The sequence below is a fragment of the Pteropus medius genome, unplaced genomic scaffold (assembly GCF_902729225.1).
Source record: "Pteropus medius unplaced genomic scaffold, Ma_sr-lr_union100, whole genome shotgun sequence".
NCBI lineage: Eukaryota > Metazoa > Chordata > Mammalia > Chiroptera > Pteropodidae > Pteropus > Pteropus medius.
In genome coordinates, this window is record NW_024349226.1 from 117,829 (window position 1) to 140,732 (window position 22,904).

The window sequence follows — 22,904 nt, forward strand, 5'->3', positions numbered from 1 at the left end:
AGGAAGAGCTCAAAGGCATTAGTAGTTGTATATTTATTTCGCAGCCTTAAGTAATTCAGAAGATCTGCCTGGTGAAATTGAGAGTCAAAAAAAGAGAAGGGGGTGATAGAACAGGAGCCTGCCTTCTTTTTGCATATCTGCTTATTTTTCTGGGTCCGCGGCTTTCCAATTCAGGGCCAGTGCGGATGACGCAGACAAAGTTTAGCCCAGCGCATATCCATCAGGAATTCTTTGGTTGAAAGTGGCATAAATTCAACTCAAACTAGCTTGGGTTGAAAGGAAAATTTTAATGGCTCACATCTTAAGAATTATGGCATGATGGGGTTCCGCTGGCCTCAAGAGTATTGGAACTGGGGAAGTCAATGCCCATAGGACTCTCATGGCACGCTTTTCTTCTCTCGGTGTGTTTTATACTCCCCTCCCGAGACTGGGAAATTGGCCACAGACAGCTCCGGACCTATTCTTTCACAGCCTCCTCCACTCAAAAGGAAAAGGTGTCCCGCCCCCAAACTCCAGATCCAAAAACTCAGGGAAGGGCTCTCATTAGCTCCGCCTACATTCTGTTCCGGGTGGGACATGACTGGCCCAGCTTGACTCACTTGCCCAACCCTCAACCAATCGCGGTGAGGTGGGGAGGGGGCGCATAAGCGAATGGCGGCTCCTATTCTAAACAAGCGGGGGTGGGGGTGGGTTCGAGCGCCAGCAAACGCATTGTCTCGGCTAACTCCTTAATTATTTTTCCTCCTATGGGTGGAACCTTGAACAAGGTATGCAAGAGTCAGGTGGTTCTAGGAGATGACCAGGTGACAGTTGGGAAGTATGGTCTCCCCAGATCACCTGAGCGCGAGTCCCTGCATACAGCAGGTGCTCAATTAATGCTTATTGCATGAACGACTAAATTAATGCTGTTTCCAGAGGCTGTCCTGGAACCGCCCCAATTTTATAGACCCTGGGCTGATCAGGAGTGAAGTGGTGGACACGGGTCCTGCACACCCGTGCAGTGCGTCTCAGGGCGCAGACATCTGCCCCGGGGGTCGGAACCGTTAGGCGGCAGACAAAACCTCGAAGCCCCCGCCACCACCTGGAGCCCATTTGGGGGCGGGGCTTCCAGACCCCAGCATTTTGGATTGCACCATTTTCTCTCTGTTAGAGGGGAGATCAAAGAAAGTCCTTCCGCACCATCCGCCAGCCCTTCACCACTCCCCGGCCACGAAGACGATACATTTGCTTCTCTAGCAGCCACACAGACCCCGCCCTCACTTCGTTCCGCCTCACGGCTCCACGTGGCCAGATACTTCGGGCTTCCCCACCAGCACCACGCGTGGCTCGCCCCAGTTTGACGCATTGCAGGGAAAGCCGGGCCAATCGACGCCGCGCTCTCATTTCCGCCAGGCCTCGGGCCCAATCACGGCGCGGCTCTCACAGGGACGCGTCACGCGCCGCCGAGCGTGCCCCTCCGCCGGGAGGGAAGTGGTGCGAAGGGGGCGGGGCGACGGAAAGTAGTCCCGCGGCGGGCGCGCGCGTGGCCGGCGGCAAAGCGCGGCCCTCGGCGGCAAAGCGCGGCCCTCGGCGGGGCGGGAAGGGAGATGCGCGGGCCCGGCGGCGCGGGGAGGGCCGCGGAGGGATCCGCGGAGCCGCAGTGCGGCGGCGCGTGGGCCGGCGGGGCGGGGCCGGGCGAGGCGGGGCGCGCGCGGCGGCCGTTGAGGGACGGTTGGGGCGGGCGGCGGCGGCAGCGGCGGCGCGCGCTGGGGGCAGTGAGTGTGGAGGCGCGGACGCGCGGCGGAGCTCGGACTGCTGCAGCTGCTGCCGCCGCCGGACGAACCTCGATCCCCGCGCTCCAGACACCGCGGCCTCGCCATGGTGAGTGCGGTGGGGGTCCGCGGAGGTGGCGGCTCTGCGGCGGGCTCGGCGAGGCAGAACCCCCAAGAGGGCGGATGGCCCCAGAGTGAGAGGCGTCCGGGCGCCTTCGGGCCCCCTCTCCGCTGCCCAGTCGGAGGCATTCGAACCCAGAGCGGGACATTTGGGCCCCAGAAGGAGGGTCGGGGGCTTTCAAAAGATACTTTCAGCATCAAATGGGTTGTTTAGGTCCCCAGATGGGCATCTGAGCCCTCTCCGGAGGCATCTGAACCCAGGATGGAGCATCGGGACCCTCAGAGGGGGCGTTTGGACACCCCCCAAAGGGCTTTTTGAACCGAAGACAGGGCGTTTGGGCTCCGAGGTGGGGTGTTTGGGCCCCAGGGGGCGAGATAAAACACACTGCCTGGGAAAGGGGATTATTTGGGCCTGATGAAGGCTTTGGGTCCTGAGAGGATGCAGGGAAGGGGGCTCCCGAGGGGTGGCCATGGGTAGCTGGGCCTGGGTAGGGATGGGGGTGACTTCTGCAGATCAGACCCTTGAGGGCAGATTGGGGGTTCTCTGAGGACCAGCATTGCAGAGGGGGGAGGAGAAGGAGGCACATGGCTTAGGGGAGGAAGGGCCTGGGGTGAGTGGCAGCGGAGGTTAGAAAATGCTCTTGAATCCCTTGGGGACTGGAAAAGGATTGGGGTCAGGAGGTGGTTAAAGGATGATGGCGAGGCCTCATGATCGATTTGGGGCCGCCAGAAAAGGTCCTTAGAGGTTACTTAGTGGGTTAAGGGCTGTTGATGGGGTGGGGGGGAAGCTTAAAGCAGGGGATAGAGCTTGTTGGATCCAGAGAAGGTGGTCAAGATGAGGGTGGGAGAGGACTCGGCTTGGGTGGTGGGAGGTGAGGTGGAGGGAAGCCTGGGGTGGGGGTTGGAGGAGAAAATGAGGCAGCCAAGGTGGGCCCAGGTTTGGAGATGGATGTGGGTATTTCCTGGAAGGCTCCAGGGAAAAGGCTGGGACAAAGACTGTTGAGTCTGGGTGGGGAGTGGGCTGCAGAGCCAGAGCGAGGAGGGCGGTCCCCCTTTCCCTGGGGAAGGACAGGGCTGGGCAGAAGGCACCCTGGGTGGTGGGAGCAGGTGGGCGGAGCTGCTCAGGCCCCGTTGCGCACTGAAGCTGCAGGAAATGGGCGGGGCAACAAAGTTTAGGGTGCGTCAAATGAGCCAGCTTTTTAAGCCTTGACTCTCACCCCCTCGCTGCCCTTTCAGACTGGGAGAGCCGCCTTTTCCAAACAGGAGCGCTGGTTTTCTCGTGACCCCCGGCTCCACGCACTGTTCTGCATCTCCTCACTTGTGCCAAATGACAGTGCAGTACAGTGTGGCGTCAGTGACAGTTGGACGCCTCTTCCAGTGGCCCGAGGTGGGGGCTGCAGAGTTTGATCAGAGAGAACCTCCAGCGGGACCCCCTTCATCAGCCTGAGGGCCACTGGCTCCATGCTGGGCCCTCAGCGCTTCTGTTAACTCACACAGCTGGGCTCTGCGAGCAAACCAGCCCTCTGGTGCTTTCCTACTTGCTGCCACCCACAACACCCCCAGCCCCCCCAGGCTCAGCCTCAGAACCATGCGCAGCCCTCCTCCCTGGCAGGGCTGGGGAGGACAGTCAGCCGCTGCCGTGTATCAGATCTCATACTTGCTGACACAGACTTGATGGCTCCTCTCACCGCTACCCCACTTTCCCCCGGCGGAACCTTGCAGAAGGGACTCGGAAGCACTGGCAGGTGCCAGGAGGACCCCCGACCTCCCAAATCATCCCCGACCTGTGGCCCCAGCTAGTTTCTCTTTCCATTTGCAAATCAGCAAGGTTTGGGTGGGACAAGTCACTGTTAACTGGCCTTGGGCAGACTTTGGCCTGGGCCCTGTGGCTCCTTGGCCCGGGTGAGGGGCCCTGGCCTAGGTGTCTGATCTCATCTAACACTGCTCTCTGGCGCTGGCTGGGGGCTGGGGCAAGGCTGAGAAATAATACCCTCTTCCCTCCCCCACCCCATGATTTTTTTTTCTTGTCCAGCCTCTTGCTGGAGTTTAACATGAGAAATAAGGAAGCAGGAGACCAGCTGGGTTATTGTGGAGACAGTTTGGGGTGAAAGCTTAAAAGCTTCAGCTCTGGAAAGGAAAGAAACCCTGAGCAGGGGTCCCCAGTGATCATCGCTTCTCAGGTGATGGGCTTTCTGGGCGGCAGCCACCCTTTGAGACAGGGGACCTTCCCTCCTCCCAGCAAGGACAGGGGGAGAGGGCCTGACAGGCCCTGCAGGCAGAGCCACGCCTGTTTGCAGCAACCTCCTAACCTAGTGTGGCACGGAGGTGGGGAGTGGCAGACACCTGCCTCCAGAGCCACCCTTGCTCCACCCTGCTGGTGTCCCCGGCCCCGGACAGCTGCTGCCCAAAGGTGGTGGAGAACTGTGCTGTAGGTGCAGGCAGGCAGGTCCCTGGTCGGGCTAGCTTTTCCATCCGGGCCAGGGGAGAGGATGGAGGTGCCCAGGCCGCCCATCTCCGTGCTGATCATCCTCTTCCCACTCCCTTGGCATTGCCTGGCCTTGGCGACCAGACGCCCATCCTCTCTCCCCCGAGCACCCGCCTCTGGTGGCAGAGGGGCCAGGCTGCTTTGCTCTCAGGAGCCAAGGGAAGCTGGCGGAACAAGGGCTCGTGGGTCTGGGGCCGCCCCGGGGGCCGTTGGGAGCCCAGCGGCCGAGTCTTCTTTTAAGGCAACGCAGAAGTATCTCCATTTGGCCTCTGAACCTTCCCTTTAGACTTTGGACTTTTCTAGAATGCACACTTGTGGCATTTTTCCTTCTCAGCTTTCCTTCCCCCTCGTCAGTCTGTCCAGTCACCATCACTTTGACTTCCCCTCCCGTTCTGCCTATTGGGGGCTTGGCCTCAGCTTCCTCTTCCCTTAGATTTAAAAGAGGGGCCTGTTTTAGAGCAGTTCCAATGTGACCTGTTACTGATATTTGGGACAAGGTCGGGGTGGGGACTGTCGCTAGCCTCCATGGAAGCTCTGGAACCTCTATGTAGAATAATGCAAATACACAGAACAATTTGCATCGGTTTGGGGGACTCCCAGACCCCAAACTAAAACCCTTCTGTAGACTTGGACCCGCTTCTCCCTAACTGTGAAAGAAAATGCACGAGGGGGCACAGTCAGTGTGGACCACAGTGGTCTGGGGAGGGGGGTGCCTTCTTGGCAGCATTTACAGAAAGAAACCAGGGAAAATTCATTTTGCTGCCGGAAGCTAAATGTTGGGATTCGGGCCCTCCCCTACCCGCCCCCACCACCGTGTTTTTCCCCGCTGGGGATCCTTATACCTGGCTGCGTCCCCGCACACGGGTGCAGGAGCAGCCAGCCTGGGCCTCTCCTCCATCCCACCTCCAAACCCCGCGTGCAGCAAGGGCTGCCTGCCACCGCCCAGCCAGTCCCCAGAACAGTCAGGGCTGGAAGGGGTTAAACACTGCAGCGCAGCTGGGGAAGCCGAGTTCAGTCCTGCAGCCTCTGCAGCCTCTGCCACCACTGCTGCCCTCTGCAGTCCCCTCCCCGACATCTGCCCCTCCTGCTTGGACGAAGCAGGACAGAATGGTGCCCTGTGCCTCCCTGTGCGCAGGGAGTGGAGCGGCTGCCCCCAACTTGGCCGGGGTTCTTTCGGGCACTCAGAGCCACCAGTTAGAGTTTTTGCCAGTTGGGTGCACCATGCTTGGACTTAGCACCTCCAAATAGGTGACACAGAAACTAGCAGAGAGTCCCAGACACGGTCCCTGTGCCCCAGCCAAGGACTGGCCTGCTTCGGTTTAGAGCCTTCCAGAGCTGTTCGATCAGGCCCCTCGGGCAACTGCGCCCTTCACTCACCCCGGGGCTCCCAGCAGCACGGTGGCCTGTGCTGTGCCAGTGCAGCTGGTTTGGGGTTGGAGCAGCCCTTCACCTACTGGGTCAAGATCAGAAACCCTGTGTCTGGCAGCTTCGTGGGGCCCTGCCTGGGTGTCCTGCCCACCCGAGTCCCCAGCTTCCTGAATCGGCAGACTTCATCCCAGGCCCTGACTCTGCTTCACACCCTGACTCCGGCATCCCTCCCGTGCCCAGGTGCACAGAATGCCACGTGGAGCTGGCCTCACACGGGGCGGGGGCGGGGCCACGAGCCCGGTGACTGACTTTCTCCTTCCTGCTTTTCCAGGCTGACCAGCTGACTGAGGAGCAGATCGCAGGTGAGCTTGGCTTCCCCACGCCCCCTCGTCCTGCCTCACAAAGGCCTCTGCATCCCAGCCAGGTCTCAGTCTGGCCAGGGGTGACGTCTGACAGATAAGCTAGTGTGTCCCCCGCATGTCCTCATGCTCTGCCCCGTGCTTAGGACATTGATGACTGGGGAATGAGAGCACGTCGGCACCCCAGCAACAGTGACCCCACGGGCCCGGGGCAGGCCTCTGCCGGACCGCAGACGCGGCGTGCCTCTTGGCCGCAGCTCCTCCGGCCCTTGGCACCAGTGGCCGCAGGGCGAACCCGACGGTCCCAGCTCCTGCCAGTTAGGCTCAGCGAATGAGCTCCCTGCCTCCTTGTCCCGTTTTAGGAGCCGCCCAGGAGATGGCCTGTCACGCCCACCTCTGCACGTCCCTGTGCTTTGTACTCCCGTTTGCACGGGCTCACACTCAGCAGAAGCGCCTTCCCACAGTTCTCTGCATGGGCAGCCACTTCTCACCCTTCAGCCTCAGCCTGCTTGTCACCTCGGAGAGGCCTTCCCTGGCTCCCTCTCAAGCAGACAGGCTTCCTTTAGTCTCTGTCGTGTCTCTGTTGATTTCCTTCACGGCCTTTTCACTGACATTATTTTGTCTTTACCTGCCATACCTCCCATCGCTAGATGCGAGTTCCCGGAGCGGGGGCTTTGTTTTTGTTGGTCGCTGCCAGTCCCTTCAGTGCCTAGAACCTAGTAGGTGGTCCGCAAATTTTTGTTGGCTAAATAAGCGAACCAAAGAACCATCGCAAATCTCCCAGTAAGCCGAAAGAATCCTTGGGTCCCATCTCACTCATTTTTGTGGTGCGTCCCACCCTCCACCCAACAAAGGCCAGGTAGATCACAGCTGGACTTGCCTTCTCTCCTGTCCTCCCCTGCCCCCACCCCAACACACAGTGACATTTTCAGCTTCTAAACTGTGGCCTGGGTGGCTATGGAGACCCAGCTGGGCAAGCCAGAGAGCGGCCTTGTTCAGTGATCGTGAGTTCAGGTGTGTACGTGACCCACTTCCCGCCCCTGAGGACAGTGAGGCCTCAGTGTGGGGAGGCGCTGGCACCCCAAGGACACACACCCTCATCATCTCCCCAGGGCCCAGGGGCTCGGGCACAGCTCAGCTATGTGTCTGGCACCCACCTGCCACCCACACCCCCTGTTCTCTGCCCTCGTGTGACACAGGCACTTCATGCTCCACCTTGTCCCTGTTAGCAAACTGTCCACCGCCTCACCCCGGCCCACACCCTCTGGGAATAGGCGGCCAGGCATCTGTTCTCTGAGGCTTTGAGAGTAGGGAGCCCCAGATGCCAAAACGGGCCCAGTGGGAGGGCAGGAGCCACGTGCTGCTCTTCTCGCCCCTGATGCGTCCCCAGCTGTGGCCTTCCCACTCAGCGCCACTAGCTCCTCATCCCCCTGGCTTGGCAGCCGTCCCCTCTCCCCATCCCCCACCCCACCCCACGCACCGGCCGTCAGCCGTGTGCCACCAACCACCCCCACAGTCCACACGGCCCTTCACTCCCAGCCGCTCTTCTGGAAGCCGGTGGCCTCGGCCGGGGAAACTGGGCTGGAGGCGCCAGGCAGGAGGGATGCAGCGCCAACCAAAGGCGTTCCGGAGCCTTCCCTTCCCAGACGGCTGACCTTGGCTCTCATCCACTCCGTGACATTGGTCCGTTTCATCCTTTGAGGGAGAGGCCAAAGCCAGGGACCAAAAGGAAACATAGAATCGTCTCAGTTTTCCCCATCCTCACCGAGCTAGGTTGGTGGAACAGGTACCTTTACCTGTCCCAGGAAGGGTGCTCAGTCTCTGTTGACTGAAGGAAGGAAGGGGCCCCCCTGAGCACCAGGCCAAGCACGTGGCTGGGACCTGAAGGCCAGTTCTGGCTTCTGTAGGTGGGACTGACCCCCGGCCCGCCTCTGGGAAGGGAGCCCGCGGCCCTCGACCTCCTACTCGTTCCCTTTCTTCCCCCAGAGTTCAAGGAGGCCTTCTCCCTCTTCGACAAGGACGGAGACGGCACCATCACCACCAAGGAGCTGGGGACGGTGATGCGGTCCCTGGGGCAGAACCCCACCGAGGCAGAGCTGCAGGACATGATCAACGAGGTGGACGCGGACGGTGAGCCCCGCGGGGCGGGTGGGGAGCCCTCCATGGGGTGATGGAGGCTGAGTCCCCGGGCCCCAGCCAAGGGCGTTCCCAGCTCCCCTCCTGCCCTCCAGGGAACGGAACCATTGACTTCCCGGAGTTCCTGACCATGATGGCCAGAAAGATGAAGGACACGGACAGCGAGGAGGAGATCCGAGAAGCCTTCCGTGTCTTTGACAAGGTGAGCGTCCTGGGGACCCGGGCAGAGGGACGCATGGCGCAACAGGAGCTGCTGAGGCGCCCGTTCCGGAGGCCTGCCCTGCTCCCCCAGTCCCACTGCCCCCCGAGGAAGGCGGGTGACCGCTCAAAGCTTCGACCTGTCCCCCAACACCAGGATGGCAACGGCTACATCAGCGCGGCAGAGCTGCGCCACGTCATGACGAACCTGGGGGAGAAGCTGACGGACGAGGAGGTGGACGAGATGATCAGAGAGGCTGACATCGACGGGGACGGCCAGGTCAACTACGAAGGTGAGCCGGGCCGGGCCGGGCCGGGCCGGGCCGTCCCCGGGGAGGGTGCGCGTTTCACAGCCCCGCTCACCTCCTCCCTCCCTCCCTCCCCTTCCAGAGTTTGTACAGATGATGACCGCAAAGTGAAGGCCGGGCAGCTGGCGATGCCCGTTCCGCTCTCGCGCGCGCGCTCTCTTCAGCACTCCCCTGCGTACCCCGGTTCTAGCCAACGCCAATCGATTGACTGAGAATCTGATAAAGCAACAAAAGATCTGTCCCACGCTGCATGACTGCTTTCTCCTCCCCCGGGTCCCTCCGTGCCCGTCCTCCCCCCCTCGCCCCGCCCCCTCCACTCGCCTCCTCCTAGGCCTGCTGCCTTCACAGGGTGACCTCCCCGACCCCCAGGGGAGCCTCTGCCCTCCTCCTGCAGCCCGGCGGCTCTCCTCCGTTTTGGTTTGTGTCCTTCGTTTGTCACCTTATTTTGGGTGCCGGGGCGGCTGCCAGCCCTGTCCCGGAACCTGCTAGGGAGGGGACGAGGCCTGCGCCCAGGCAGAAGAGCCCGCCGTGGCCATTGCATGCAACCAACCCTGGGGTTCTGTGCAAATCCCCGCGGGCTTCTGGGGCAGGGGCACCCCAGAAGTATGGTGGGGAGTAGGGCGGCGTGTTGGCTGGATGTGGCCCGGCGAGGGTCGAGGGTGAGGAGTCTGGAAGCCGGCATTCATTACACAGGCGGGGCCGGCTTGCAGCAGGGCACCGACCGAGGGGGCAGCACCCACACCCCACCGGCGGCTCTTCTGAAACCCTCCGATTGGCTTCCTAAGGTCGGGCTGGGCGGGGCTGCTCAATTGGCCACTGCAAATCGGCCCTGCCCTGCCCCTAACCCGATCTCAAGCTGTTCTGTAAATACCTGGTGCTAAGTCCCATGCCTCTCCCTAGTGACGCACCCGCCCACCCGCCCAGGGTCCCCTCGTGGGAACCTACGTGTGGAGATGGTCGCTTTGTAATGTGCTAGTTATCCCGTTGTTTTTTCTTCATGCCCCTGAAAACTTAAATTTTGTCAAAAACCAAGCCGGGCTAGCTGAAGGGTGGGGAGAGGGAAGATGCCCCCTGCGCCCTTGAAACTCTGCAATAACATTTCTTGACCAGCTACCCAGGCAGAGACCTCTGCTTCCTGGCCATGACCCCTCCCAGCTTCAGTGAGGTGGTTGTGGCTCCCCTCCATCTGCCCGTCTCTGTGCCCACTCTCCCTGCCTTTTCCCTGGCCACCTGCACTGCCCCACACTCCCCCAGGCATGATCGTGATGCCCAGCTGACTTTCTGGGACATGAAGTAAGTCAGCCAGTTAGATGGATCTGGATTTTTTTTTTTTTTTCCCTTTTCCGGCTGTTCATTTCATCTACTTACCCAGGTGGATCAAGTGGCTTTTCCTGGGACCTGCCTGGCGCTTTGAGACTCTCTTCTCATCAGCCCTCTGGCACCCAGCCTCGGGAAGGGGAAGGGAGGGTGGGCATAGTGGTCCAGCCAAGAGCTGAGAATTGGGAGCAGCGTTAAAGCTGAGGCTGTGGACGTTGGTGTTTTGGTTTTGGTTTTTTAACCGGGCAATATTGTGTTCAGTTCAAGCTGTGAAGAAAAATATATATCAATGTTTTCCAATAAAATACAGTGACTACCTGATCGGCTCTGGTCTTCTCGTCTCAGTTTCTGGGCCTGCCCCTTGCACAGGCCCCGCTGTCCTGGCCTGGAAGCACCTTTCCTCCATGCTCGTTCCCAAGACGCGGTGGCCTCGTCACCGCAGCCAGGTGGGGACCTCTGAGCCGGAGTTCAGATCCCACCCAGCCAGACCGCACACTTGTTGAGGGCAGCCTGTCAGCTTTGAGTGCTCCCCGCGGGCCAGTGAGAGACCAGCTCCACCGCTGGGGCCAGCGGGGACGTCTGTCAGCCTGCGAGATGAGAACTGAGAAGTCCTTGGGATCGAGGGGGCAGGGTCAGACCTTGAGGGCCCGGGCGGGGTCGGGGCGTCTGCAGGGTGCTCTAGGGAAGAGGTGGCATTCACTGAATGAGTCAATGCCTAAGTGTGCCATGTGGTCCCGAGCTCGTGGAGTGTCAGTCAACCCTGGGAGAGGGCACAGGACTTGGGGACGTGACACCTGCGAACTATGGAAAGCTCGGTTTCCCCAGGTAAGGGGGCCGTGAAGGAGAAGGGCCCGCAGCCCAGCGGTACTGTAGAGGGAGGACGAGGCAGAGTCCCCGGGGGGCTTTCCCAAACTACACATGCCCCCCTCCCCCTACCCAGTGCGAATCCCATTCAGGGGCGCAGGGGATGAACAGCCGTCTAGCTTCCGAGCGGCTTGCACTTCACCACGGGAGCGGCAGGAGTCGGGCAGACAGTTGAGTGGAATGAACATCTTCGCCAGGCCGTGGAAGCATGGGGAACCCTGGCAGGGCCCAACCTCCAGCTGGCCTCGTGGCAGACCTTAGGCCTGAGCTGGGTCTTCCCTGTGCAGGCCAGTCACCAGAGCCTAGCACTGTGGGACTGGGGGGCGGGAGCAGCAAGCCATCTTCCCAGAGCCCCAGCCTGTGCCCGTTTTTCTGCCATCTGGTTGTGCCATCTGGTTGTGGTTTGGCATGGTGGGGAAATGTAAGGGATGAGAGCGGGTCTGGGCAGACCGCTGGCCCCGGCACTTGACCGCCTCCGTGGCCTCAGGCATGTGGCTGGTCCCCAGACCTCAGTGCCCTTGTCTGTCGGCTGAGCCGAGGACTGAGCTGCCCACAGCCGTGAGGCCCAGAGTGCAGCGAGTGCCCAGTGAGCATTTGCCATTTGCAGAGAGCGTCCTGCCTCAGGTGCTCCTGGAAGCTCTATGATCTCATCGAACCCTCCAAGCAGCCATGGGGGCCGAATGCCGTCGGTCTCCATTTTGCAGCCCAGGGAACCGAGGCCCAGAGAAGCGAAGAGACGGCTCAAGGTTAAGGCAGAAGCGGCAGGGGTGGGATTCGAACCTATCTGACCCCAGGGAGTCCGTGCTCGGCTGCCCAGTTTTAGATAATAGCCATTTTTTTTTTTTTTAAATGTGATTTCAGGCAGGCCACAGACAGAGCCAGTTAGAAGGCTAGGCTGAGGCCGGAGTTACAGCGGTGGGGTCTGAGGTGGGAGCCGCCCTCCCAGCACCCAGGAAACCTGGAGAAAGTCTGGCCTCATAGTCGAGGGGAAGACAGGCTTCGGTGACCCAGGCCCCGTGCGATCACTCACTGCGGTGAATCTGCACTCGCCTAAGCCTTGGGCCGCTTCCACCACCTCCTACCTGATAAGCTCAGAGCAGTGACTTCACTTCTCTGGGCCTCAGTTTACTAGTCTGCAAAATGGAGAATAAGTCTATAAAAAGAGGATCCTAAAAATATCCACCCCGGAGGTTTACGCTTTCGAAACATCATCTCATTTTAATTCTCAGGCCAGACTGAGTGCTAATAAAACTCACCCATTTGTGGGGGGCGTATAGGCACGAGAGAAGTTATTGTAGAGATCCAGCAGTACAGGAATGGAGGCCTGGGCAGGGAGAGCCTCTAGCACCCGCTTCCTGGAGGTGGCTGAGCTGGGTCTCAGGAGCCCAGATTATTCTGACCCCAGCGCCCAGGCTGTTCCCCACCGCCTCCCAGGGCCCTTGTGTCTCTCGCCTCTCACCATTTTCCCCCTTGGGCCCTGTGTTTTGAAAGACAAGCTGCATCATTAAACAATCATGACTTTCCTCTCCCGTTCTTTATTAATCAAAGACAGATAGCTGGCACTCAGAGCTTCTAATGAACCCGGAGCAGGCCCTGAGGAGAGCTGACTCCAGCCCAAAGCGCATGTCATTCCTAGTGTGACCAGAAGGTGGGGCAATGACTACAGAGGTCCGGGTGAGCGGCAAGTCCCAGGGACCAGCCGTGTATGAGTCCGCCCCTAAGTCCCATCTGTGGGCCTGGGCTGGAGTTAGGAAGACAGAAGTGCACAAAGAAATGAAGTCAGGATGTGGTTCCATAGTGGAACAGTTAGCACGTCTGCTTTACACGCAGAAGGTCCTGGGTTCATGCCCCAGTGGAGCCACAGTCCATGGTCTGCAGCCATGCCACCCTGAACAAGCCCCATGTCTGATCTCGGAAGCTAACCAGGGTCGGGCCTGGTTAGTACTTGGATGGGAGACCACCTAGGAAGATCAGGTGCTATAGGCATAAATAATAATAATAATAATAATAAAGAAATTAAAGATGAATAAAGTCTCCTGGAGGGAGACAGACCCATTCCTAGCATGTCACCTCTTGACCGCCAGCCCAGAGCGGGGCAGGCGCCTCCTACGTGTTCTCACAGGCCTTTTCACTGTGCTGTCTCCGTATGTATCGCAGCCTGCACGTTTGTATATGTGATGCTTATTGTAATACATGTTTCTGTTTTTATTAAGTTGACACCCTACTGGATCATGAGTGACAGAAGGCCAAGGCAGCGTCAGTCATTGCTGTATCTCCAATGGGCACACAGCAGCCTCGGGCCTCGAGCAGGCTCAAGGGAATTTGTTGAATCAATAAATGAAAGAGAGGCTAAAGAAGGAAGGCGTTAGAGACCAGAGTCAGAACTGTGACCACTACAGAAACCTTCCTCTTTACTTGGCTCACTTTCTTCCAGGCCTCAGGTCTTGGCTCAGCCATCCCCTCCTCCAAGAAGCCCTCCCTGATGTCTCCCTGGGATACACTTCCCCAGCCCCCAGCCCCGGCCGCTTGACTGGGAGCCCCAGATGGGCAGGGCCAGGGCCGTCTCTGTCACTGCTATGTCCCAGCATCACAGGGATGAGACCCGCCATTTGATCGGCCCTCAATAAGAGCCTGCCGAGTGAACAAACAAATGTCTGTACGAGGCAGGCTGCAGTGAGTGCCACTATGGAGCCCAAAAAGTGCCAGGCATGCCTGAGAAAGGAGTGATTAAGTCGAAGAGGAGGGGGAGGGAAGGGGGAGGAGTGGGGGGAGGAGGAGGAGGAGGAGTTTGAGCAGGACCTCGTGGGCCCTGGCACTTTTGATGGATGGAGAAGGGGTAACACTGTTCCAGGAAGCATGAGCTCAAAAAGCAGAGGTGGAGACCCGAAAGGTCATGGGTTCTTTGGGGAAACCTTGGCTGTGTGCTGCGGCTGAGCGGAGCCCGTGGGAGTTGGCCCTTGGCCTCTAAGCCGTGGGAGCCCTCGGAGCTCTGCAGGCAGGGGAGTGGCTGCTTAGACAGGACCTTCCGCTAGGGCCTTGGCAGCTAGCTCAGGGGACACATGGGTGGAGCGGGTGCATGGGCAGTCGGGGCTTGGGACCCCAGCAAGGAGACGAGTTCCCAGATCATCCCCGAGGGGCTGCGGAGTGGACAGGGTGGGAGTCGTTTGAGGCCCCCCGACCTGGCAGACGATGTAGACTGTAGACGTCCAGGCCAGAGGCGATGGGGTCTGAGAGGAACAGCAGGATGCAGAGGAGGGGCCGGATTCCTGCGACGTTAGTTCCGCGCGTTCAGAGCCGGCGGAAAATCAGCTTCCACACTTCATCTGCAAAACGGGGCCTGGTGCTGTGGGTTCCAATGCCCAGCCAGCCCAGCTCTGGCAATTAGCGAGCCCGGAGAGGCCGGATGGACAGAACTGACCCACTTCTGGAAGCGGCACAAAGAGAGGTGGCGAGTGTCCCCTGGGGGTCATGCCCACTCCCTCAGCACCCGCCCCTCCACCCCACTCCACCGCCCTCCGGGGGTCCCTTCGAGCGGGTTCCCACTGAGCCCAGGCCACATTCGGTGACAAATGCTGGACCCCACCAGAGATTTCTTCCCCTGTTTTCTGGTTTTTATATGAGTCAACTTTATTATTAAATTCAACCGATATAATACTACTTTGTCAAGACCGCTATAAAAGTTTCTATATACTCTTGATTTTTTTTTTCAGTATCACATGTTTTTTTGTTTTGTTTTGTTTTTTATTGTGGTAAAATACCCATAACAAAATTTATCATTTTAACCATTTTAAAATGTCCAATTCAGAGACATTTGGTACATTCACGATGTTATATAACCATCACTATCTAGCCCCCCAATGGGAAACCCCGAATCCATTGGGCAGTCGTCTTGACCTATTTTTTTCAACTCTCCCAGACACCCCTTGTTCTTCTTCGATGTCATTTGAAACACAGTAACTGGGGGGCGGGGGGGGGGAAGTCCAAGAACGATGGAGCAAAGCACTGCTTTGTCGTCAAGCCGCGTTTGCCCAGACAGCCAAGACAACAATAGCAACAACCAACGCGGTGGCAATAACGGTACCGTTTGCTGTAGCCTCTACTCCCAGGCCCTGTGCTAACCGGCTTCCCAAGGCGAATCATGACATCTCAGCACAACCCTGCAAGCTAAGCGCTAGGTTACGACGGCCCTTCTCCACAGAAGGAAGCCAGGGTACAGAGAGGCAGTCGCCAGCCCAACGAGTGAGCTGGGCTCCAGAGAGGGACCAGCTCCACCTGCAGGCTGTGCTTTCCTGGGGCTGGTGATTGCCCTCTCTGGGCTCCCCCAGATTCCGGCCTCTGCAGATAAGCAGTAAGAGCAGGCTGTGGGGAGAGGACCCGTCTCCATGGTGGAGGGTTCGCGGACGTTAGCTGCTGTAGCAGGCTCTCTGGCCATGTTCTGCTACCCTTCCCCAGGTATGGAGTTATTCATTGAACCCAGGAGCAAGTGAAAAAGAGAAACCGGGGCTGGCGGGGGTGGGGATGCTTTCTCATTCGCCTTCCCACAACCCAAAGCGAACACCCCAGAACGCCCTTGATTCTGGGCCTCTCTGATGGCAAAGGAGGGCAAGTGGGGGAGGGGCGGAAGGCTGGAAATCACCCAGCAGAGTCCAGGGTGGGGCAGAGACTGGTCTGTGTCCCCAGCACCGGGCAGAGTCAGCACACACTATTTGTTGAATGAATGAATGAATGGATGAATGAATGAAATTTTTGTGAGGGCTCCAAGGATACATAAGGTGAGGTCCGGCTCTGTTGGGAGCAGCTATTTATTCAGGGACAGGCACAGGACTTAGGTTTGGCTTCTTGGGTCACCCCTGGGGTTCGCAGGGTTTGTGCCCCCCACACACACACCAGTATTCCCCCAGTCTGCCTCTTACAACTACCAAGCCACGCCAACCTTCCTAGACACATGCCCAGCGATGTCACCGCAACGTAGCATCTCCCCCTCTTCCTGCCTCTCCCGGGGAGGCCGGGGCTCCCCAAGTTTGATGAGGAGTTGGAAGCAAGGGGAGGCAGAAAGGCCCTGGCTCTTGGAGCGGCCTGGGAGACGGCAGGACCATCCCCTGGGGATTTTCGGGGGGCAGTTGGGACACCCTGAACAGATGAGGATCGGTGGGGGAACGCCAACCCCAGCAGACCTGAGTGCACAGGAGCTGCGAGAAACTTTTCCGCCTTCTAAATATTTAGACAGTGAGATGGATGGCCATCGCGAGGGCCGGAGCAGGCCGGCCAGGCCACTGGTTATTTTGAGAAAACTGTTCCTCTCGTGCTCCAGGATAAACGTTCCCTCTTGCCCTCCCTCTCGTCCCAGAGCCTGTTGTGGCAACCCCCGAGGAGGAGAAATAGCAGCTGATCATCCCCTGCGGTCAGGGGGGTGGGGTCAAGGTTCTGGCAGGTCAGGGCTCCAGCATTCACCTCTCTGCTTGTCCACCTGCAGCCACTGGCCATGGCCGTGACAGTCCAGGTCCTGCTTCCGGAAGACAGGGCAGCCGGAGATGTCAGCAGAGGGAGCAGGCTGCCGCGGACCCCACTTTGGACGTCGTTTCCACGGTGCTGCTGCCAGCTCTCTGTGCCACAGGCAGGGGGGCCCCCTGCGCCTCGCCCCAGGCTGACAAAGGCACCCAGTTCCCCTCCTTCCCCCCGAGAGCGGCAGGGGCCCTTGAGTCCTTCCTCTCTGAGGCAGGCTGGCTCAGGGGTGTTTGCGAGTGGCCACGGGCAGGCCCGGGGCAGAGGCAACAGCAGAACCAGAGCTTGAGGCGCTGGAAGACAGCCTTGCGGAAAAGGATGAAGACCCAGGGGTCCAGGATGGGGTTGAAGGCGTTGAAACGGAAGGCTAGGAGGTCCCCCATCTCACTGCTGTCAGGGGTGATGGCCTGAGTGAAGCCGCGGATCTGAGGGCACAGCGAGGGTGTCAAAAAGCACCCCAACTCCGCCCTCGCTCCCCTCCACCCACTTGCTCACTGCACACATAAGGGTGGGGTGGCCTGGCAGAAAAGGAAGGAAATAAGACGAAAACTAAGAAATATATGCACCCGGAGATCAGACAGATAGAAAGCTCCAGGAAATAGCCAGCAGAGGCCTAGAGGGAGAGATGGGTGGGTCACGGGGCTGTGCCTGAGTGCATCTGTCCACAGCTTCCAGTCCCTGAGTCATCGTAACCCCCTAAGGTTTTGACAGCCCTCCAATCCAGCCCAGTCTTGCATTTTACAGAAAGAGAAACCGAGGCCCAGCGTGCAGGTGGAATGACCGGGTACCAGAGGGCCAGGGTCTGCCCTGCTTCAATCCCGGGCTCCTGCAGGAGACGGGGGAGGCGAGGAGAGTCCCCAGGCAGACAGAGGATGAGGCTGGGGGTGGGGAACTTGGCAGAAATGGGGGGGTGCTGTGGGACTGAAATTAAAGGAGCCCCGTGTCCAGACTTGACTCTGTGCGATCGTGGGCAAGAGACACTGCCCCTCATCTGTAAAAATGGTGACGAGACAGGCATTTCTGTCTTGTTTCTTGGTAAATGCTTAGGGAATAGGTACATGGGTCATTTTGAAGATCTCTGGAAAGGGGTTTGCAAACCACTGAGCACAGGGGAAAACAGAGCCAGTGCTGGATGATTAGCGGATCTTATTCTCATTAAGGGGTAAGGGAAGGTGGAGCATGCATTTGAGTGGGGGGCCGGGCTGGAGATGTGGGGGGCTACCCAAGGGGTCAGGAGGAGTCAAAAGGGACAGAAGCAACTGGGGAGAGATGCCTCCGAAAAGTCGGGGGTTGTTTGACAGAGGCCAAAGCCTCTGACCTCTGTAAGTCTCAGATTCCCCATCCACGAAATGGACACAAACCCGTGGTGGACAGGGCTGGGCGCCGCCCTCCCCCCACCGCCCGCCCCAGCTGCAGACCGGACTCACCGTGAGAGGCAGGGAGCACACAGCCATGATGACCGTCATGAGAGCCAGCAGAATCAGGTGGTCAACCTCCCCCTCGCCCCTCCGGGGGCCCGGGACCAGCGAGCCCTGCTGTCGCCTCTGCTGGCGGTACATGCGGCAGAGGCTGAGGGTGACGGAGCCGTTGCAGAGGATGATGGCGGCCACCAGCAGGGCCACGAGGCTGGCGTAAGCCAGGGAGAAGGCGCAGCCCCCCAGCTCGGCGGAGCGCAGGCGGATGAAGCACCAGCTGCCGGGGCAATACTGCTGGTGCTGGCCCAGGCCCAGCAGGGGCAAGGAGCAGAAGAGGGTGCAGAAGGCGTAGACCGCGGGCAGCGCCAGGCGCGCGCAGCGCGGCGCGTCCAGCTGAGCGTAGAGATACGGGTGGCTGAGCGCCAGGCAGCGCTCCACGGCCATGGCGAAGAGGATGAGCGTGGAGGCCAGGCCGAAGAAGGTCATGGCGAACGCGAAGGCGTCGCACAGCACCGGGCGGCCCCGGGCCAGGCCCAGCAGTGAGCTGTTGCGGGCGTAGGCCACGAACACGGCTGGGCTCAGAAAACAAGTGCCCAGCAGGTCCGTGACCGCCAACCCAGTGACCAGCACCGCGAAGGCGGATGGGCGTGACCGCCGCCGAGCGCCCAGGATGCCCAGCGCCAGCCCGTTGCCCACGACCCCGGCCACAAACATCAGGGTGCTCGTGGCCGGGCCCACCGAGTCCCGCACGTAGGTGAGGTTCCTGCAGGAGTCAGCCATCCCGGCCCGGCCTGCGGCCTGGACTGGAGGGGCCCACGGGCAGCAGGTGGGGGGACAGGGACCGGGGCTGCCCCTGCGGCCACTCAGACGCCCACCTCGGGCCACATGGCCCTCACTGCAGCCGGGGTCTCCCAGGCCACCCGACTTCTCCCTGTGTGTCCAGCGTCTGTCTATGCTTCCTTCCTTCTGTCTTGTCTCTCTCTCTCTCTCTCTCTCTTTCTCTCCCCTTTCTCTCAGATCTTTTCTTGTCCCTGAAAGAAACCTTGTCCTCCTTGTCCTCCCTCTGCCTTGTTCACTCCCTCCCCCCCTTCTGTTTCTGTTTCCTCCTACCTGTCTCTGCATTGTGCCTCTATCACTGGAGGCGCCTTAGACCTCCTCAGAGCAAGGGTTCTCCTCACCGCACCTCTGCCTCCTCCTCAGCCCTCATGATCCCCGCACTCCGGTGTTCGTTTCTCCCGTGAGGTCTCCCGTGTGAAGTCAGCGTCCCCTCCTTCCTCCCTCCTTCCTCTCTTTGCTTTGTCTCGCCCGCTCGCTCTCGTTGCCCGGGCTTTTCATTTTCGCTCAGTTTCTCTCTGCCCGCCTTCGTTTTCCTCCCCTGCCTTCTCCTCCGGAGGCCCCCTCCGCTCCGCGTGCGCCTTCCCTGGCGCTCTCCCTCCATCCCCCTGCCCGGGGCATCCGTCTTCCGCCTCTGGCTCGCCTCCCGGTGTCCTCTCATGGTCTCCATCACTGAGCCACCTGCCACCTCCTCACGCAGAGGTCTCTGCCCTTCTCCCTGCCCCGGCATCTCCCAGCAGCCCCCACCCTCGGGTGGGGATCACTGACTCATCTCAGTTAAAGTTTGGAGCTCACCAGTGGGGCCGGGCCGGGACCTGAGGGGACAGCTGGCCAGACCTAAAGGCTGTCTGGGGGTGGCCTCTGCGATCTATTCTGGGCTCTGGGCTCTGGGCCCCAGGGTTAGGACACTGCCCAGGGATTGAGAAATGACCATGAAACCCCTCCCTCCCCCATGCGGTGTTTTCCAGGCATTGGGAAGTTTCTGTCCCCTGGAACGATTCATTCCTTCCAGAAGGCTGGGGAAGGAGGCTCCGGGCCAGTCCCTGGAGCCTGCCCTGAGGGCCCCCGTCCCAGGCTCGGAGGCAGAGCCCTGGGAAGTGGAGATGGCCCTCCCGCCCTCTTGCTTCTCACACCAGCACTCCCAGGCCCCAGGCCAAGCTCTGGCGACCTTGACCTCCAGGAATAATATTTTAGCCACAGACAGCCGTCCAGGCCTCCAACATCGCCATCACATTGCTCTCTCTCACCCCTCCCCAAATGCACCACAGCTGCCGCTGCCCTGGGCCAGTGTGGTAGGCCTGTGTGTCCCAGCTGCCAGCATGGCTGTCCCCAGGCCCATTCCCACCGAGCCCAGGGTTCCCATGCAGACTTCCTGCCCACAAGGCCAGATGGGACCTCAGAGACCCTCTCAGACACCCCTATTTTGGGGGGAGGCAGTGTAAGTGTAGAGATTACAAATTTGGGATCTCACTCCATTTGACTTGAGTTTCTGTCCCAATTCAACCACTGCTGTGGGATAGTCCCAGGTGAGGATGGGAAGATGGGATACCTCAGTTTCCTCATCTGTACAAGGGGGGAACAGGCTTCATGGGCCTGGTGGCCGACCATGGCCAGTGGCCCACCCCGGAGTCCAGTGGCCCAGAGATCGTGGCCAGTGGCCCACCCCAGAGTCCTCCGTAACAAGGAGAGAGCCTGTGCAGATGAACCATATCCAGGGCCAGGAGCGAGGCTCCTGACCCCAAGGGCTGGACCCCGGGGAGCTGCAGACTTCCCCTCTCTGTCCCCATGACCACAGCCCCCAGCCACGCCCTCACTCCAGTCTCCCTATCGCCAGCCCCAGCCGGCATCCTCAGCTTCTGGCAGGACGGATACCCCGACTCCAGCCACACCAGGGGCTCCAAGAGTGACCACACCGCCCTGCTCTGGGGGTGCCCATGGGTGTGGGTCTCGGGCCTCCCCACCATGTGGACCCCTGGTCGCCAGGCAGACTGGAGGGAACTCAGGAAGTTATATGATATTAATGAAGGGTGACGCCTGGCAGGCTTGCATCCTGTCTCTGCATCTGGGGACTCAGGGCGGGTGGGGGGAGCGCTGGTTCCCGGAGCCTCCCTCCCACTGGCTTCCTGTCCGCACCAGGGACGTCTGAGCGTTTAGAAAGTCTGCTCTGCTCCCATGCACATGGGACCTCGGACAAGCCCCCCACCCTCCGGACCTCAGTCTCTCCACCTGTGCCGCAGGGAGCCGGGAGCCCTCACTCCCGGGTGGCATCGGTACTGTGCTTGGGGAGCAGGTGGGGGTGGCTGTGACTGTAACTCACTCCTAATGAGAAGACTAAGGGTCCCCGGGTCCATGCCAGGGCTGGACGCATCTCCGCCCACCTCCTGGGGACCCACAGCTGCCTGCTCAGCTGTCGCCCCAGCCAGGCCCACGGCACGTGTCAGTAAGGGTTCCTTGGTGCCTTGGCGCAAACGGTCACCCCTCTAGGCAGGGAAGGGGCCATGGGAGAGCGGGGGCGGGGGAATTGGGGAGCTGTGGGAAGGAACTGCTCAGAGTGGCTGAGTCAGCAGCCCTCCCCCATCCACCCACCGCAAGGAGCAAGACTCAGGTCTCCCCAGAGGGACCTGGGGCAGCCAGCAGATGAGAGAGGACACCCTGATGACAACTGTAAATGGACACACAGCACCAGGGAGGGGACCGAAATGGGCCCCCCAGGGGGTGTGCTAGGGACTGTGGATATGCCGATGGCACGTGTGGGCAGGCATCGTTTTCTCAGAGCCCTGTTTGTGCATCTTTTTCCTTGTCCGTGAGTGTCCGTTGTCGTGGGCTCGTGTGCTTCTTTATGGCCGTGTCTAATGTGTGTGTTTGTGTGTGGAGGGGCCGCCTGGTGCAGGGAAGACGGGTGGGTTTGGAAGTCACTGCCACCGCTCACCAGTCACTGTGTGACTCTCCTAGAAAATGACTTCCCCTATCTGAGCCTCGATGTCCTCATCAAGCTTCTGGGCCCAGCTTGCCCTGGTCAGGGTGATATATGACAATCGGAGATGGAATCCACCCTCGCTGCCTCTAGGAAGGTGGTGTTATTATTCACTTAACAAGCCCTAACCCACTCTCTGTGTGCCAGGGGGCTAGGGATGCAGAGGGCACCATCCGATAGGGGCACGTTCCCAAATGGCAAGCGACAAGTGATGGCAGGAGGGCGTTGGAGCCGGAGCCTGGCAGAGGCCCTGGGCTGTGTCATTCCACAGCCAGCTGCAGCCCCGGCCAGGCCCACACCCAGGGCTCCCATCTAGATGTGCTTCTGGGCCCAGCTTGCCCTGGGCCCGGCTCGGCTCCTTGATTTCTGTCCTCTTCCTGACCCTGCCCTAGGGAGAGGCCGCCCCCACCTTGTACCACACACACACACACACACACACACCTTTTACCACTAGCTGCTGCTCACTTGGTGAGCCTGCTCGCCCACCGGTGCCCTTTCTCATTGTTGTGGATCTATCCTGCCCTGTCCCTCCCCCGCAGATAGAAAGATAGAAGCATCTACTGCCAGAGGCCACTCTCTCAGCCCATCACCGTTTTCTCCACCCCAAACAGGTCCTTGCCAACCTATCTGCTCTCACTCCTGCTCCAGGGGGCTCTACTCTGTCGTCCCAGCCCTGCCCCTTCCCTGGGAGACCCCCTCCTTTCTGTCCTTCAGGCCCTCCCCTCTCTGTGCCTGTTTGCCACGTCTATAAAATGAGGAGGAACAGAGTCCCTTTGAGAGCTATCAGAGAGTTAAGTGAGCTGGGGCACATGAAACAGGACTCCCAATAAGTGATGGCCACAAATGTGCCTCGTCTGGCTCTGGGCCACCCCTCCCTGACCCCCTCAGCCCTGCCGGAAGGAGCGGGTCGCAAAAGCCCTCAGGGTTTGGAGTGAAGTGGTAGGGGACTGCCTAGAGCAAGCACTTCCCCAGGTGTTTACCTCTCTGACCTTTGACCAGGCAATGACCCCACAGCTGACCTCACAGCAGGAGCAGCGGGGCAGGAAAGAGCAGCTGGCGAACGGAAGCTGGTGTTACAGTGTCATCATACCACTAACAAAATTATCTGGATTTGCACGCATGAAAGCTAATCACCAGGGACCTGCCCTGTCCCTTCTCACTTCTCCTCCCTCCCTCCCAGCCTCGGTGACCAGCGTCTGGGTCCAGCTCCCTTCCCTTCTCCCCCTCCTGCTCCAGGCAGACATGTCCTCCCTTCCCTAGGCCAGGTCGGCCA

The 22,904-nt window shown here is 59.9% G+C and overlaps 2 protein-coding genes across 2 annotated transcripts; one reads left to right on the forward strand and one right to left on the reverse strand.

The window, feature by feature from the left end:
• The first annotated feature begins 1,706 nt into the window (after positions 1-1,706).
• Positions 1,707-8,976, forward strand: CALM3 (calmodulin 3). Its single transcript, XM_039881646.1, has 6 exons — positions 1,707-1,860; positions 6,056-6,086; positions 8,070-8,213; positions 8,315-8,421; positions 8,575-8,710; positions 8,808-8,976. Exons 1-6 carry the CDS (start codon positions 1,858-1,860, stop codon positions 8,834-8,836), a joined length of 450 nt encoding a protein of 149 aa, XP_039737580.1. The 5' UTR covers positions 1,707-1,857; the 3' UTR covers positions 8,837-8,976.
• Positions 8,977-14,513: 5,537 nt separating this feature from the next.
• Positions 14,514-18,832, reverse strand: PTGIR (prostaglandin I2 receptor). Its single transcript, XM_039881647.1, has 2 exons — positions 17,836-18,832; positions 14,514-16,833 (listed from the first exon to the last, which is right to left on the reverse strand). Exons 1-2 carry the CDS (start codon positions 18,601-18,603, stop codon positions 16,441-16,443), a joined length of 1,161 nt encoding a protein of 386 aa, XP_039737581.1. The 5' UTR covers positions 18,604-18,832; the 3' UTR covers positions 14,514-16,440.
• Between the last annotated feature and the right edge of the window lie 4,072 nt (positions 18,833-22,904).

Bases quoted from the DNA above. Each gene is read 5' to 3' on its own strand.
- CALM3 (XM_039881646.1), top strand. The intron at 8,422-8,574 runs GTGAGCGTCCTG...CCCCAACACCAG, and splicing joins CCTTCCGTGTCTTTGACAAG to GATGGCAACGGCTACATCAG. The intron at 8,711-8,807 runs GTGAGCCGGGCC...CTCCCCTTCCAG, and splicing joins CGGCCAGGTCAACTACGAAG to AGTTTGTACAGATGATGACC.
- PTGIR (XM_039881647.1), bottom strand. From the start codon at position 18,603: ATGGCTGACTCCTGCAGGAACCTCACCTACGTGCGGGACTCGGTGGGC. The intron at 16,834-17,835 runs GTGAGTCCGGTC...CTGTGCCCTCAG, and splicing joins TGTGCTCCCTGCCTCTCACG to ATCCGCGGCTTCACTCAGGC.